Source organism: Carcharodon carcharias, chromosome 5, assembly GCF_017639515.1.
Source record: "Carcharodon carcharias isolate sCarCar2 chromosome 5, sCarCar2.pri, whole genome shotgun sequence".
NCBI classification, from domain to species: Eukaryota; Metazoa; Chordata; class Chondrichthyes; order Lamniformes; family Lamnidae; genus Carcharodon; species Carcharodon carcharias.
The window spans coordinates 168,240,180-168,256,556 of record NC_054471.1 but is presented as its reverse complement, the minus strand read 5'-3'; the positions used below and the strand labels follow the sequence as shown (position 1 = coordinate 168,256,556).

Here is a 16,377-nt window from a genome sequence, read left to right as displayed (position 1 = left end):
AGAGTACTGTCACAGGCATAAGAAGGGCAAAAGTAGTATCTGCTACCATTATGCAAAAAGAGTACCTTGTCTCACCAGGAAGGAATGAGGTAATGGGCAGGTTTTCTTGGCAAGCCTGTCCTGGATGCCAGTTTGCTTTGCAAAGAGAGCAAAACTCCAAGTTACAAGCTGCACACTGTACCAGCTGGGGCTTCTGTAACTCCACCTCCTTCATTTGGCAGACGGACTGACAAGCGGAGGATGGGCACCAGGTTCGGCATGGATCCAAAAGCACTTCTGAAAATAAAAATAGCTATGTAACCAAATTTGTAAGCATAAGGTAAATATTCTAATAGACACCTCAACATGCGGCTTCTGTTAAGCTGATGCACACACCTATGAATAGTACAGCAGTCTTGTATTAAATCCCTTAAATGTAACAGCTTCAATCTAAACAAATAAGCAAAAATAATTCTACTTACTGCTGGCAAAATGAAAAGAATGCTTATTTGTGGTTTGTAAAGCTTTTGTGTGTACTAAATAACTAGCACGTCTCTTGTGACATTACTCATGGGGAGCACAAAGTTACACAGCGGCAAGGAGATGAAAGTGGTGTCAGAATTATACTGATCTGGACTTTGCAGTCAATGAAGAAGCAATAGTGCTCACCTCTAATGTCGAAAAAAAAGCTGCCACAAAGGTCTAGTGGCCTCTGTGGCACAGGTATCACTTTCTCCGACATTAATTTCATTCCGGCGTCCAGTCAAGGGGATCTCCAGATATTTAGCAACAGTGGTGTCATCAAGCGGTGTTAGCAGTCACATTGAAGCATTCACACAGGCAGCAAATCAGAAATTAATAACACCACTGTCCTTCACTTTTAAAATATTTTTACAGAAGGCAAAACAAAGAGCGGGGTGTGTGTGGGGGGGGGGGGGGGGGGGGTGTGGTGGTGGTGGTGGTGGCGGGCACACACATAAGAATAAGGTAGAAGCTGAAATATCAAACTTTAAAAAATATATATTTTAAAAATGTAAAATTTATCATAATGGAGAAATGTAACATTGTACGAATATAAAATTAGTTTTCATTTAGGGCTAGAGAGGTCGTTTAGCAATAATTACAAACTTACACATGATTAAAAACTCATTTACACCTCATTCTATAGGGTGCAATTTTTCAAGGATTTTTAAAAAAAATAAATAGCGAGCCCAATAGCATAAAAGTGGGACTTCTAGTCAGTTCAATGATTTCTTATTGATTGCAATCACTGGGGACTTCAATAGTAGAGAAGTGTAGAATTATTGACAACACCTTCTAGATTTTCATGTTTAACTACGCATGTGCAGACTCGAGAAATCCCTGTCAGTTTCAGAGGAGTAATGAATACAAGTGCTGACAATTTCTTTGTTATTGCTACTGCAAAATCCAGGCCACAGAATTTTACAGCGTAGAAAACAGGCTATTTGGTCCAAATGGCCGATGCCAGTGTTTACACTCTAAGGGGAGATGGTGACGTAGTAGCACTGTTGCTGGACTAGTAATCCAGAGGCCCAGGCTAATGCTCTGGGTAAACTGGTTCAAATCCCACCATGACAGCTGGTGGAATTTGAAATCAGTTAATAAGTCTGGGATATAAAGCTGGACTCCGTGATGGTGACGATGAAACTATCACCAATTGTCGTAAAAACCCATCTGGTTCACTAATATTCTTTAGGGAAGGAAATCTGCCATCCTTACCTGCTCTGGCCTACACGTGACTCCAGGCCCACAGCAATGTGGTTGACTCTTAATTGCTCTATGAAATGACCTAGCAAGATACTTAGTTCAAGGGCAATTCGGGGTGGGCAACAAATGCTGGCCTTGCTGGCGACACCCACATCCCATGAAAGAGAGTTTAAAAAAAAAGCCTCGTCTCATCTTACTTCATCTCACCATCAACATATTCTTCTATTCTTTTCTCCCCCATGTACTTATGTAGCTTCCCCTAAAATGCATCTATTCACCACAATTATGTCAAGTGTAATTAATGAGTTCCACAGTTTCAGCACCCTCTGAGTGAAGACATTTTCTTTGAATTATTTGGATTAATTGTTATTATTATATATTTATGGCCTCTAGTTTTGGGCTCCCCAGCAAGTGGAAAGATCTCATCTATACATGCCATATTAAACGCCTTCATAATTTTAACTCTATTATGTCACTCCTCAGAGATGGTCTTCTAAATTGCCCCACTCTGCACAAATCTCAGTTCAAGGACCCAGGTGGGAGGCCAGGATTCACTTTGTGTTCAAACAATAAATATTAGATCAAATAAACAGTCCATTGGTCTCTCCGCTTTAGTCCGACCTAATAAGCTCCATGATTTTACTTTCCCCTAGAAGGATTCCCAACTTAAGTGCAGCTAATTAATACCACGCATAATATCACCTTTTCTTTGCCCGAAGGACTCCTCCTGACTGCTAATTGACCATCAATCTTTCTCTTTCCCTCGATTAATTTCAACCACAGTAGTTATTCTCTTTGTTGCACTTAGCCTGCTCAATCTAACAGGGAGATTAACTCACTTTTGAGTAGTGAGAGAATATTAGCAGTATAAAACATAAATGGGCAAGAGGAGCTCTGGTTTCATGAGCTTAGCAGTTCTTCAATCTGTTTCTTAAATTTGTTCTAAGACCATGGCTTCCTGCTGAATTCAGAAATTTATTGTTGGTTTTTGAACACTTCAACTGTGTGCATTCATTACTCTAATTAGAAAGTTCCTCTGGAAAAGGGATATTTGATAGGACATAGGGCAGAATTTTATGGGCCCATGTCGGCAGGTATGCAGGCTTGGGGCGGGGGTCATGCAAAATTTCCTGTATGTCCTTCCATCTCCTGCTCGCCTCAAGCAGTTTGCAGTTTTATGGGCGAGGCCTAGGTTGGCCTGCCCGTGCCCCAAATGAGCCCTTAAGTAGGCGATTGATGACCATTTAAGGGCTTTTTCCCACCTGGACTCAATTTTGACGCTGGTGGGAGGAGTTCAGGGGGCGGGGGTGTGGGGAAGCCCAGCAAGTCACCCTGCTTGGGTTGGAGGGGGTGATCCCTCAATGGCCTCCTTTCCACATCATGCACAAATTCTCCCCAACACAAGGTCTGCCACCTGCAGGTGATCCATCCTCCCATTGCCTTTCCATTAAGATCCCTACTCCTCTCTCCCCTTCTCCCCGGGCCTCAACTGTGAGACCACCCACACTCATCTGGTCCTGGACTCCGGAGCTTTGACTCTGAGGGCTACTTGTAATCCCAAGCCCTGGCTACTATTGCTGCTGCTAGGACTACAGAGTTGGTAGCCATTCAGATTGGCTGGCAGCTCTCTGAGCTTCCTCCAAAGTGAGGAAGTCCAGCCAATTAAACACTTCTGGCTTTTATTTTTACTCATTCACAGGATGTGGGCTTCACTGGCTAGGGCAGCATGTGTTGCCCATCCCTAGTTGGTGAGCTGCCTTCTTGAACCGCTGCAGTCCATGTGGTGTAGGTACACCCACAGTGCTGTTGGGAAAGGGGTTCCAAGGAATTTGACCCAGTGACAGTGAAGGAACAGCGGTATCTTTCCAAGTCAGGATGGTGAGTGCCTTGGAGGAGAACTTCCAGGTGATGGTGTTCCCATCTATCTGCTGCCCTTGTGCTTCTAGATAGTAGCGGTCATGGGTTTTGAAGCTGCTAAGGAACCTTGGTGAGTTCCTACAGGGCAGCTGGTATTGGCAGAGATGCGTTCCCCTCTGACTCTTCGAGTGGCAGAGCAGGAAACATACCGTATGAAAAATCCTGCCCAAAATATACAAAAAGAAATTTCAAATTAACAAACCACAGCAGTGCATTAAAAAGTTTCATTGGAGGTCTACTTAGCTTTTCATTCAGAAACTTGACAATAAAAACCAGAAAAAACTTAGTTATCTTCTGATGATTAACTTAGATGCAGCCAAGAACAATGCAACAGAAAGAAAACCAGGATAGACAATTGTATTGACAACTGACCTATCAACATATAGTTTACATTAAAAAGGAAAATCATTTAACTTACACAAGTAATTTAAATAAGATCTTAATGAGTAATTAAAATTAATTTGTAACAAAATTCACTTGCCTTTTTCAAACTGTAATCTTTTATATCTCTGCATAAGCTCTGCTGCAACAACACATTCGATCTATTGGAAAGATGAACAGTTAAAAATGCATAAAAAACATATTTCAAGCTACATTATCACTAAAAAGAATAGTGCTTGAATGAGCATGTTTTTCAAAATATTACATCCAGGGAATGTTTATGTAAAGTACATTTAAAATGATAAAGCCCACTGGATTATAATCATCCAATCCAAATATTATTTCTCATTGTGCAGAGAGAAAGAAAACAAGCCACAGATGCTGAATGCACAGGCATTTGCAGACAAGAGACTGAAGAGAGATATAAAAAATCTGCATTCATATTGCTTTATCACAACACATAGAAAACAACATACCTCATTTTCCTGTAGATGACCTCTCTTTGGACACGCGGCATCAGGACAACTAATTGAAGATTCCAGGCCCTCTTTAATTAGAAGCTCCACGTATTGTTTCAGACACTGTTGGCAAACCAGAGCAAAGTAATAACTCTTCTGCCCTATGAGTTATCCATTTTTTCCTCAAGTGCAGGTGCAACTTCGCTGCACTGAAAAATGTCTAAAAAGGTTGAAATTTCCATGATTTAAAAACATTGTGCCCATCGTCAGGTCAGGGTTTATCAGATAAAACTATCAGTGCTCTTCCCCAAGTATCTCAGTCTCAACTAGTTTGATGCCAGTGTTACGGTTTTTCAAAGGGCACAAGAGCTATCGTGTACGTCTTTCAAGTGAAATTGCCAATTAGTAACTTTGTGCTGTGGGACTCATAATTACAACCAATGGAAACTGCCCATTAGGTCCTTCCTAACAACAAAATTAGGAAGATTTTATCCAAATGGTCTAGGCTAGATTTTAAAAAAAAGACTTGAAAGTCTTGTCTCTCACAACCAATACACTACAGCCAATGTAATCGCTGTTAAAGTATAGCCATGTAGGAAACGTGCCAGCCAATTTGTTCACAGCAGAATCTCACAACCAACATATAATGACCAGATAATTTATTTTGAGTTATGTTGGTTGAGGGATAAATATTATCCAGGGAACCAGGGAGAAACACTCTGCTCTTCTTAGAAGTAACGTTGAAAGATCTTTTACATCCACATTGGAGGGCTAATGGTTTAATGTCACATCTGGAAGATGGCAATTTTGAAAGTGCAGTATTGCATTGAAGTGCCATCTTGGAACTCAGACTCAAGTCTCAGGTGTGAGACTCAAACCAACAATCTTCTGAGTTAGAGGTGAGACTGCTACCAACTGAGCAATAACAACAGCGGCAATTGTGAAACATCAAACTGATCACACCATCTGACACTCCTTAAAAGTATTTAAAGTAAAGTATCCTCCCATATTCTAAGTAAGAAGGTGACATAAGCAAAGACCGGAGAACATTCATCAGCAATAATTAAACTGGAGCTTCTGGACTGGTAGTCAATGGCAAATTCCATCAACTCACATGGTTTCAATTTTCTATCTGTGATAGTTTATGTTGATGTCACTGGGTGTTAACTCCAGTTTAGGAGACCATCACCAATAATATGAACATTGAGTTGTACAATGCAGGGCTGCCTCTAGGCAAGTTCCTGCTATTGGAGGCCACCCTGTAATATGAAGAGGGTATGTGTACAGAACTTCTGTTATTATAGATATCATAATATTGTTATAGTTGCCTATTGGATTTCAGTCCATAGAGTGCTGAATTTAGTTTTGTCACAGCTACATTTAAACTAGGAGCACTGGTTTGGCTTAAGGGATTCGATAAAGAAGTAAGCAAAGAGTAAAGGAGAATAAACCATTTGCACCAATGAACCTCATCTCTCTAATGCACAAAGTCACCAACTATATTTTGAACATACCTAATCCCCTGGAATTTGAATGTTACATGACAGATTATTCCAGATCCTCATGAGTCTATAGAGTGAAGATTTTGTTTGTAATATTGGTTTTACATTCACTTTTTACCGATTTAAGTTTATGTTGGCTTCACTTGGCTTGAAACAATATCCTGGGTCCACTTTCTGTGCACATATTGTAGACTAATTGTGATGTCACGCTTCTCAATGTCATCCCATTGAGATAAGCGAGTTCTGCATTGTCTGTCTGGCAATTTCACACAGGACATTGCATGGAAGGGAGTCAAGAAATGTGTGTTTATAAATCATAAAATTTTAAAGGGATTACAAGAGCAGGAAGATCTGTAAGATTACATATGAAATCTCTGAGGGTGCCAAGGCAAGTAGAATATATATCGCTGAAAAAAAGACATGTTGTCAAAGCTTGTTGTCTTGCATTCATCAGGAAAGTTTGTAAGGATACCAACAGTAGAGGGGACAACAATTTATACTGCATGAGTGTGCTGCAACTGTCCCGGTGAGTGCAAGACAGAAAAACTTTGACAGCGTATCTCTTTTTTTTTCCCCAATAGTACTCAAGTTCTGTACAACCAAATGACTATTAGGTTGTTTACATTTGTATTATTTTCCTCCCATTGCCTTCTTCAGTCTAGAGAAGAAACTCCAGATTTGAATCCCTCCAATCAGATTTCTGCCCCACCACAGTATCAAAACACCTCTTATCAAAGTCACAAATGACACCCTAAGTGAGTGCAGCAAAGGTAAACTTCCCTTCTTCATCCGTTTCAACCTATCTGCAGCCTCTGTTATGGTTACCAACACCACCCCCTCCAATGCTCCTCCACTGTTGTTCAGCTGAGTGGGGCTGCAACATGTGGTTCTATTCTTATCTATCTTATAATAGCCAGAGAATCATTTACAGTGGCTTCTCTTCCTACTCACACACAGTCACCTCTGTTGCCCCCCCAAGAATCTATCCTTGGTGCACTTGTATTTCTCATCTACATGCTACCCTTGGAACATCATCCGAAAGCATGGTATAAGTTTTCACATGTACGCTGACGACACCCAAGTCTACCTCACCATTACCCCTCTCAATTCCTCCACTGTTGGTAAATTATCAGACTGTTTATCTGACATCCAGTACTGGATGAGCAGAAATTTCATCCAACCATTATTTTCAGTCCTCATTCCAAACTTTGTTACCTAACTACCAACTCTATCCATCTCCCTAGCAACAGTCTGAGATTAAGCCAGTCTCTTTGCAACCTTAATGTCACAATTGATCGGGAGATGAACTTCTGAATTCCACATTTGTGTCATCTCCAAGTCTGCTTTTTTCCACCTCCAAAACACTGCTGAACTTTACCTGTCTCAATTCATCTGCTGCTGAAACCATCATCCATGCCTTCATTACCTCTAGACTTGAATGGTCTGATGCACACCTGACTGGTCTCCCATATTCTCCCCTCAGTAAACTGGAGGTCATCCTAAAGTCTGCTGCCCATTATCTTAACCTGCAGCAAATCTCAGTCCCCTATCACCTGTGATTGCTGACCTTCATTGGCTCCCAGTCAAACAATGATTTGATTTAAAAATTCTCATCCTTGATTTCAAATAACTCCATGGCCTTGCCCTACCTATCTCTAATCTCCCCCAAACACACAGGCCTCGAGATATCTGTGCTCCTCTAATTCTGGCCTCTTGTGCATTCTTAATCATAATTGCTCCAGCATTGGTGGCTGTGCCTTCAGTTGCTGGGCATCACGCTCTGGAATTCCCTCCCCACACCTCTCCACCTTCTACCGTGCTTTCCTGCTTTAGGGCACTGCTTAAAATGTACCTCTTTGACCAAACTTTTAGTCATTTGACTGGATATCTCCTTACGTGACTCGGTGTTATATGTGTTTTATAACGTTCCTGGAACTCTTCGATGTGTTAAAGGTACAATATAAATATAAGTTGTTGTTGTAGACAGCTTCCTTAACCATTTTTTCCCCTTTATATTTGAATTTTCTTTGCACCCTCACCAATGTGTGTATGTTCTGCGTGTTCCTATGATCTACAACTTGTAATTCCTGAAGAATACTGAAATTCCATAAAACTGTGATGAGCTGCACAGAGACCTCAATACAGAATTTAGAGACTCAATATCACTCAAGGTCCATAATCAGTAGGCAGATGTTCTTTTGCTGAACTAGACAGATCCAGGACAGCAGCACTGGCACAATTGCTCTTATTTATGTCAGTGGCCAGGTGCAGAGGGTTCACAAAAACTTGCTGAGAGCTCGCATTTTTCGACTCTGTCCAACTAAACCAATACTATAGGAGCAAGACTCCTTGCAATGCTACTTTACTGGATCAGAAAGATCTTTAATGAAGTTAATCAGGATGGCATTTTTCAATTTTGGGTAGACGGGGTAAAGGTGTGGCAAATTTGTTTCAATTTGGGATACGATTCCTCACTTGAGCTTGTAAATTTTGGTTCGGTTGCTTAACCAACAACACCCATCCTGAATTCTTCTAGATTCCTTAAAACAATATGTTGAAAGATTCTACACTCCATTAATGTCACAGCAAGTCTACTAGTTCAAAGCTACATCATTTTAATTATACGTAGATATTAAATTAAAATTGTGCAAAAATGCTACCCGTTATTAATACTGAAATTACTTACTTTGAACTATTAAATAATTCAACTTATTCCAAACATAAACAACTGAGCTTCTAGTTGAATGCCTTCCAAAAAATGACATTATACCAAACTTACAGTGATTCTACTTACTGCTATTATTTTTAAGTAAACATGTCATTGAGCTTTCCAGTTGTAGGCTAATATCTCTATTGTGTGTCTCTTATAAATTAATGGAGTGTTTTTTAAAAAATAGACTGAAAACCATTACTGGAAGTATTTCACCACTAGAGCAGATGACATTAAGCTAGCACAGCATCAACATACATAATAATCATAGAGATTTGTTAAAATCTTCATGTTGAAGTGACAGCTAGATCTGGGTTTTCAGAGAGTCAGGAAGATTTTTAAAAATTGCAAGGGGGACCTAGATGCCAAGTGCCACCCTCTTTTCCAACAGATCCAATTTCTGATGGTGGGGGGGGGGGGGGGAGGTGGTGTGTGTTTGTGTGTGTGTGCGCGTGCGGTGGTGTCGGAGCAGGGCATCCCGAACACAGCACAGTCAATTTGGCTGGCCCAAGGCCTTAATTTGCAATGTTGGAAATCATAAATTTAGCAGTAGACATAGACACTCTTGAAAGCCAGATGAGCTCTGTTTAAGTGTCATGATCTGACGTTATTTTAAATCCCGTCACTCATGGAAGAAAATAATCTGAAGCTGTCAGGGAGAGTCAAAAACACTCTGCTGTACTGTTTTGATTGACAGGCCATCTGGTGTAGGTTAGGAAAAAATGACCATCTGTTCATCAGATTTCAATTGAAGTCTTTGAGATAGTTCCAAAGGGCTATTATGGATGCATGGTAGAGTTTAAAAAGCTTCAATTATCTCAGCAGGGGTTCCTGAGTTCATAGTTTAATTGACAGTTTAAAGAGGCTATGAAAGATTTAGTGTCTGTGCTGTGGGGTCACAATAAAAGCTGGGTGTAATCGGGGCCCTTTAAACTGAGATAAGTTTGCTGAGTTGGGAAACTTTCCGACTCTAGCCACGACCCTCTGTAGCAAAAATCTGGCCCTAAAATCAGTAGTGGTAGATGTGGCAACGTCTAATGTCAATGGAACTGTTCTATAATTTTCCACACACCATTCAGAAGGCCAACCAATGGTTCCAGTGTAAATTCTTTCTTATTCATTCACGCGATGTGGGTGTTGCTGGCTAGGCCAGCATTTATTGCCCATCCATAATTGCCCTCAAGAATGCGGTGATGAGCTGACTTCTTGAACCGTTGCAGTCCACACGGTGTAGGTACACACCCACAGTGCTGTTGATGAGGGAGTTCCAGGATTTTGACCCAGTGATAGTGAAGAAAGGGTGATGTATTCCCAAGTCTAGATGGTGAGCGGCTTGGAGGTGGACTTCCAGGTGGTGGTGTTCCCATGTGTCTGCTGCCCTTCTAGATGGGAGCGGTTGTTGGTTTGGAAGGTGCTGTCTAAGGAATTTTGGGGAGTTCCTGCAATGCGCCTTGTATTTGGTATATATTGCTACCACTGTGCGCCGGTGGTTGAGGGTGTGAACGTTTGTGGTGAGTTGCCAATCAAGCGGGCTGTTTTGACCTGGGATGGTGTTCAGCTTCTTGAGTGTTGTTGGATGTGTACTCATCTAGGCAAATGGAGACTATTCCATCACACTCCTGACTTGTACCTTGTAGATGGTGGACAGGCTTTGGGGAATCAGGAGGTGGATTACTCGCTGCAGGATTCCTAGCCTCTGACCTACTCTTGTAGCCACAGTATTTATATGGCTATCCCAGTTCAGTTTCTGGTCAATGTTGACCCCCAGGATGTTGGTAGTGGGGGATTCAGTGATGGTGATGCCACTGAATGTCAAGGAATGATGGCGAGAATCTCTCTTGTTGGAGATGGTCATTACCTGTTATTTCTGTGGTGCAAATGTTACTGGCCACTTGTCAGCCCAAGCCTGGATGTTGTCCAGGTCTTGCTGCATTTGGACATGGACTGCTTTAGTATCTGAGGAGTCACAAATGGTGATGAACATTGTGCAATCATTGGTGAACATCCCCACTTCTGACCTTATAATGGAAGGAAGGTCATTGATAAAGCAGCAGAAGATGGTTGGGCCGAGGACACTACCCTGAAGACCTTATGCAGTGATGTCCTGGAGCTGAGATGACTGACCTCCAACAACTATAACCATCTTCCTTTGTCATAGGTATGACTCCAACCATTGGAAAGTTTCCCCCCCCCCTCCCCCGATTCCCATTGACTCCAGTTTTGCTAGGGCTCCTTGATGCCACACTCGGTCAAGGGCAGTCACTCTTACCTCTTAAGAGTCATTCATATTACACTATAATCACAGGGTGCAGCATTTTAAATTTAAGAAAGCAGCAGAATTTTTCAAAAGTGAACCACACAATGATCAGATATAGACAGTCATTTTAAAATTATATCCAGTTACTAAAATCACTTGACATAGGAAGACTGTGTTCTAGAACTTCACCTGGCTGGTTTTGAAAGAAAAATTCTTACATAGAGGAGCTATGTCTACATTGTGAATGAGGCAATATATATTGGTGCAGTACTGATTGCAAAAATTTGAACAATTCATTTCAAAAATAAAACTGCCCTGGCAATTCTCAAGGGGATGGGCAATAAATGCTGGCCTAGCCAGCAATGCCCACATCCCATGAAAGAGTAGAAAAAAAATATTGGTTCCATCAGATCACGTAAGGTCCAAGATGACAATAATGCATTTATATTAGCGAGATGAAAGCAATTCTCTGAATGCAAGACAAAGAGACAGGCAAGTATCTCTTTGAAAGGAACCCGAAACAAAGAAAAAACTACACAGTACAATTGGAATGGAACATTTAAACTTTAAAATGTTTGGGTCCAAAGTAATTTCCATATTTCATGATTCTTATCGGACAGGAAGTTTTATAGATTCTACAGATACCAGGGTTGAAGGTTATAGTTTGCTGCAGCATTCCAAATCAAACTCGCCTGATTTGACATTATACACACGACAATTTCAATACCAAATCAAAATATATGGCGGCATCACAAGCTACGCAAAACTGTTTAAAGGTCCTGCAACAAGTTGCACAGCAAATAAAAATCATACCAACCAGAGTACAGAATATGCATTGGCACTGTGACAGTGTTGTCATTTGCTCCAAAGGGTATTCCCCAAGGCACAGTTTACAAGACACAAGGGGATCCAGTGCCAGGTCCCAAGTAGGCCTATATCTTGCTGTTGTCATTCTAAGCTGAATCTGGAAGACAGAAAACAATGAATTATCTGTAACTTTTAACAATTTAATTGTTTGGTAGTAGAAATCTATTGTCAATGTTGAAAGAAAAGCACAACAACAACAAGACCAAAGTTAAATGATGTGATACTGACAGCCTGATGGTTATCCGTCAACCCGACAGTCTTTGTTTCCTTTGAATGCCTTTGCAGTGCAATTTGCATAATGTACTGTGGCAGATGCTATATTTATTATTTGGTACTTTGCATGCCAGACCTATCAGCCACTGAAAGCATGACCTTTCTTACTTTGAGCTAAATGTTCCCATTTTCCAAAAGAAATTGGTTATTTCAACTAATTTGCTAATGTGCTACAATTTCACAGTGTTGTTAAGCAAGCAACATCCCTGTATGGAAGTTTATCATAGGATCTTACTCCACAGAAGGAGATTACTTAGCACATTATGCCTGTGCTGGTTCTTTGAAAGAGTTATCCCTTTAGTTCCACACGTCAGCTTTTTCCCCGGTAGCCCTACAATTCTTTTCTTTTAAAGCATTTATCCAATTCTCCTTTGAATGTGCTTCCACCATCTTCCTTTGTCATAAGTATGACTCCAACCAGTGGAGAGTTTTCACCGATTCCCACTGACTCCAGTTTTGCTTGGGCTCCTTGATGCCACACTTGGTCAAGTGCGGCCTTGATGTCAAGGGCAGTCAGTCTCACCTCACCTCAGGAATTCAGCTCTTTTGTCCATGTTTGAACCAAGGCTGTAATGAGGTCAGGAGCTGACTGGCCCTGGCGGAACCCAAACTGGGCATCAGTGAGCAGGTTAATGCTAAACACATGCCACTTGATTGCACTGTTGGCAATACCTTCCATTAATTTACTGATACTTGTGAGTAGACTGATGGGCTGATAATTGTCTGAGTTGGATTTGTCCTGCTTTTTGTACACAGGGCATACCTGGGCAATTTTCCACATTGCTGGGTAGATGCCACTGTTGTAACTGTACTGGAGCAGCTCGGCCAGGGGTGCAGCAAGCTCTGGGGCACGTCTATAGTACTATTGCTGGAATACTGGCAGAGCCCATATCCTTTGCACTATCCAGTGTCTTAAGCTGTTTCTTGATATCACATGGAGTGAATTGAATTGGCTGACGACTGGCATCTGTGATGCTGGGGACCTCTGGAGGAGGCAGAGATGGATCACCCACTCGGCACTTCTGGCTGAAGATTGTAGCAAATGCTTCAGCCTTATCTTTTGCACTGATATGTTGGGCTCCCCATCATTGAGAATCGGGATATTTGTGGAGCCTCCTCCTCCAGTGAGTTGTTTTATTGTCCACCATCATTCATGACTGGACGTGGTAGGACTGCAGAACTTAGATCTGAGTTGTTGGTTGTGGGATCGGTTCTCTGTCTATCACTTGCTGCTTCTGCTGTTTGGCACACAAGCAGTCCTGTGTTATAGCTTCACCAGGTTGACACCTCATTTATAGGTATGCCTGATGCTGTTCCTGGCCTGCCCTCCTGCACTCTTCATTGAACTAGGGTTGCTCTCCTGGCTTGATGGTAATGGTAGACTGGGGGAGATGCTGGGCCATGAAGTTACAGATTGCGTTCAAGTACAATTCTGCTGCTGATGACCCACAGCACTTCATGGGTGCCCAGTCTTGAGTTGCTAGATCTGTTCAAAATCTATCCCATTTAGCACGCTGGTAGTGCCACAATGTGAGGGTGGGACTTTGTCTCCATAACAACTGTGCGGTGGGGATTTGGGTGGGATTTGAGGGATTTTGAAAAGGTAACTCAGGAAAAAATATTTCCATTGATTCCTGTTCAGACCCTAAAGGAATAAATAAAAGATCTTCATAGAAAAGTAAATGGCCAGGTTATGAGAATTAATTTAATTCAAAAGGTAGTTGAGTTGCCAGGATACAGAATGCATTTCCAGAAATAGTGGTGGGAGGGAGCAAATCGATAATAGTTTTTAAAAAGGGAAGTGGATAAATGCCTAATTTAAAAAAAAAAGTTCTCAAAAGTACTGGGGAAAGGGCAAGGGGCCCTGACAAAATGGCTAACTCTTTCAGAGCTGGCACAGGTGCAACAGACCCAATGGCCTTTGTCTGTGCTGGTGCAATGGAAGTGAATTTCTTCAGGACTTCACTGTACCACTACAAATGTTGTTTGTACCTATGGAGGTTGTTTCCATCAAATCCTCGCTGAAGTATGACAGCAGAATGGGAACTCCCAGTGTATGACTTTGAGACAAAATAAGTGCCTATGGAATTGGGAGTATAACAAGAAAATGAAAATGCATCAATGCTGTTTAAAGGAAAAATACAACAAACTGCACTGTACCGGACCTACCAGTCCTCAGTACTACATTCAACTGCAAAAACATCCTGGCCTTGTGCAAAGAATTTTAAAATAATATTTGTATTTTTATTTAATGTACTTAACACTTTTTGTATATGTAAATTGATTATTCAAAGTCAAAAATTCATATTGGTAAGCAAAATTATAGGTCCATAAAATCATTACAGCACGGAAGGATTCAGCCTGTCGTGACTGTCAGCTCTCTGCAAGAGCAACTAACCTAGCCCCATTCTCCTGCCTTTTCTCCACAGCCTTGCACATTTTCTCTCTTCAGGTAATGATCCAATTCTCTTTTGAAAGCCATGCTTGGATCTGCCCCTGCCACACTCTCATACAGAGCATTCCAGATCTAGAGCATGCACTGCATAAAAGTGATTTTCCTCATGTCACTTCTGGTTCTTTGGCCATTCACCTTAGTGTTCTCTATTCTCGACCCTTCTGCTAATGGAAATAGTTTCTCTCTATCTACTCTGTCTAGGCATCTCATGATTTTAAGCACCTCTATCAAATCTCTCAATCTTCTCTTCTCTGAGAACACCCCCAGGTTCGCCAAACTATCCATGTAACTGATGTCTCTCTTCCTAGAGCCATTCTTGTAAATCTTTTCTGCACCTTCGCCAATACCTTCACATCTTTCCTAAATTGTGGTGCCCAGAATTGCACACAATACAATACTTGAGTTGAGATTGAACCTGTGTTTTATAAAGATTCACCATAACTTCCTTGCTTTGTACTCCATGCCTCTATTTATAAAGCCAAAATTCCTGTATGCTTTATGAGCTGCTTTCTCAACTTGCCATGCTGTCTTCAACAATTTGTGCACATATACCCCCAGATCTCTCTGCACCTTCTTAGGATTCTATCCTTATTTCATATTGCTTTTCTTCATTTTTCCTTCCAAAAATGTTTTCCCTTCACAATTTCTGCATTAATTTTCATCCGACACATACTCACCAACCTGTCTCCGTCCTCTTGAAGTTTATCACCATCAACGTTACACTTCACAATAATTCCAAGTTTTGTTCATTTTGCAAATTTTGGAAATTGTGCCCTGCATACCCAAGTCTAGGGTCATTAATAGTGATTAAAAAAGCAGTGGTCCTAATATCAACCCCTAGGGAGTCCCACTATATACCTTCCTCCAGTCCAAAAAAATAACTGTTCACCGCTACTCTGTTTCTTATCATTCAACCAATTTTGTATCCATGCTGTCACTGTCCCTTTTATTCCATGCTTTTCAACTTTGCTGACAAGCCTGTTATGTGGCACTTTATCACATCTACTGCTTACCCTCATCAATCCTCTCCATTACCTCATCAAAAAACTCCAGCAAGTTAGCTAAACGTCATTTGTCCTGCACAAATTTCTGCGGGCTTTCCTTAGTTAATGCACTTTGTCCAAGTGACTGTTAATTTAGGCAGATTATTATTCCTAAAAGCTTTCCCACCACAGAGGTTAAACTGACTGCTCTGTAGTTGCTGGGTTTATCCTTGTACCTTCTCTTGAAAAAAGGGGTAACATTTGCAAATAAAAATGCATTAGCAATCCTTTTAAATCTTCTGAGCACCAGCTACAATTGTCTGTTGTATCTTTTATTCACAGTATCACTTCAGAGTAGTTGTTGAATGCCTTTCCCTTGGCCATTTTAATGTCCAGCAAATCATTATACGAATCAGTTTTACTCATATATAAATTCTTTACCATTAATTCGAATTTAGCTGCAGTAATCTACTTACTGATGGGCCAAATTCCAAACAAGCTGGCGAACAAAGAAGTCATTGGTGGCTGATCTTAAACGTATCATGAAACTGACCTGAAATTGACAAGTAGAAAGTTGTAAAAAGCAGTTTTGGAGACTTTCTTTGGCACACTGCAACGATCACATTGTGAATTATCTAAGTCAAAACGTTCTGGAGCGTCTCTGTTTCTCCAAAGTCTAAGCTTCTATTTCTCTGATATACAGTTGCTTTATTAATAGAATCACAAATAAGGTTTGCCAAATATTTTTGTGCAGGATGCTTTAAAATAGTGCTACTACAATTAATTTATTTAAACATTAAAGGCCATGGTATACAGCTATCTAACAGTTCAATATTTTCAAGCACTAAATTCCTACTCTGTTACTAA

The 16,377-nt window shown here is 41.0% G+C and overlaps 1 protein-coding gene across 4 annotated transcripts in view; it reads right to left on the bottom strand.

Annotated features, from left to right (window-relative positions):
• The window catches only part of LOC121278024 (probable E3 ubiquitin-protein ligase RNF144A-A), a 94,654-nt gene that overhangs the window by 26,934 nt on the left and 51,343 nt on the right, over positions 1–16,377 (bottom strand). For 3 of the 4 annotated variants that reach the window (XM_041188034.1, XM_041188036.1, XM_041188033.1), the window contains 4 exons: positions 11,750–11,896; positions 4,482–4,586; positions 4,106–4,166; positions 66–276 (listed from right to left, as the gene is read on the bottom strand). In XM_041188034.1, the coding sequence (XP_041043968.1) occupies positions 66–276; positions 4,106–4,166; positions 4,482–4,586; positions 11,750–11,884 (512 nt within the window). In that variant the 5' untranslated portion in view covers positions 11,885–11,896. Of the gene's footprint in view, positions 1–65; positions 277–4,105; positions 4,167–4,481; positions 4,587–11,749; positions 11,897–15,986; positions 16,064–16,377 lie in introns of all 4 variants that reach the window. The other variant, XM_041188032.1, reaches the window with a different exon arrangement.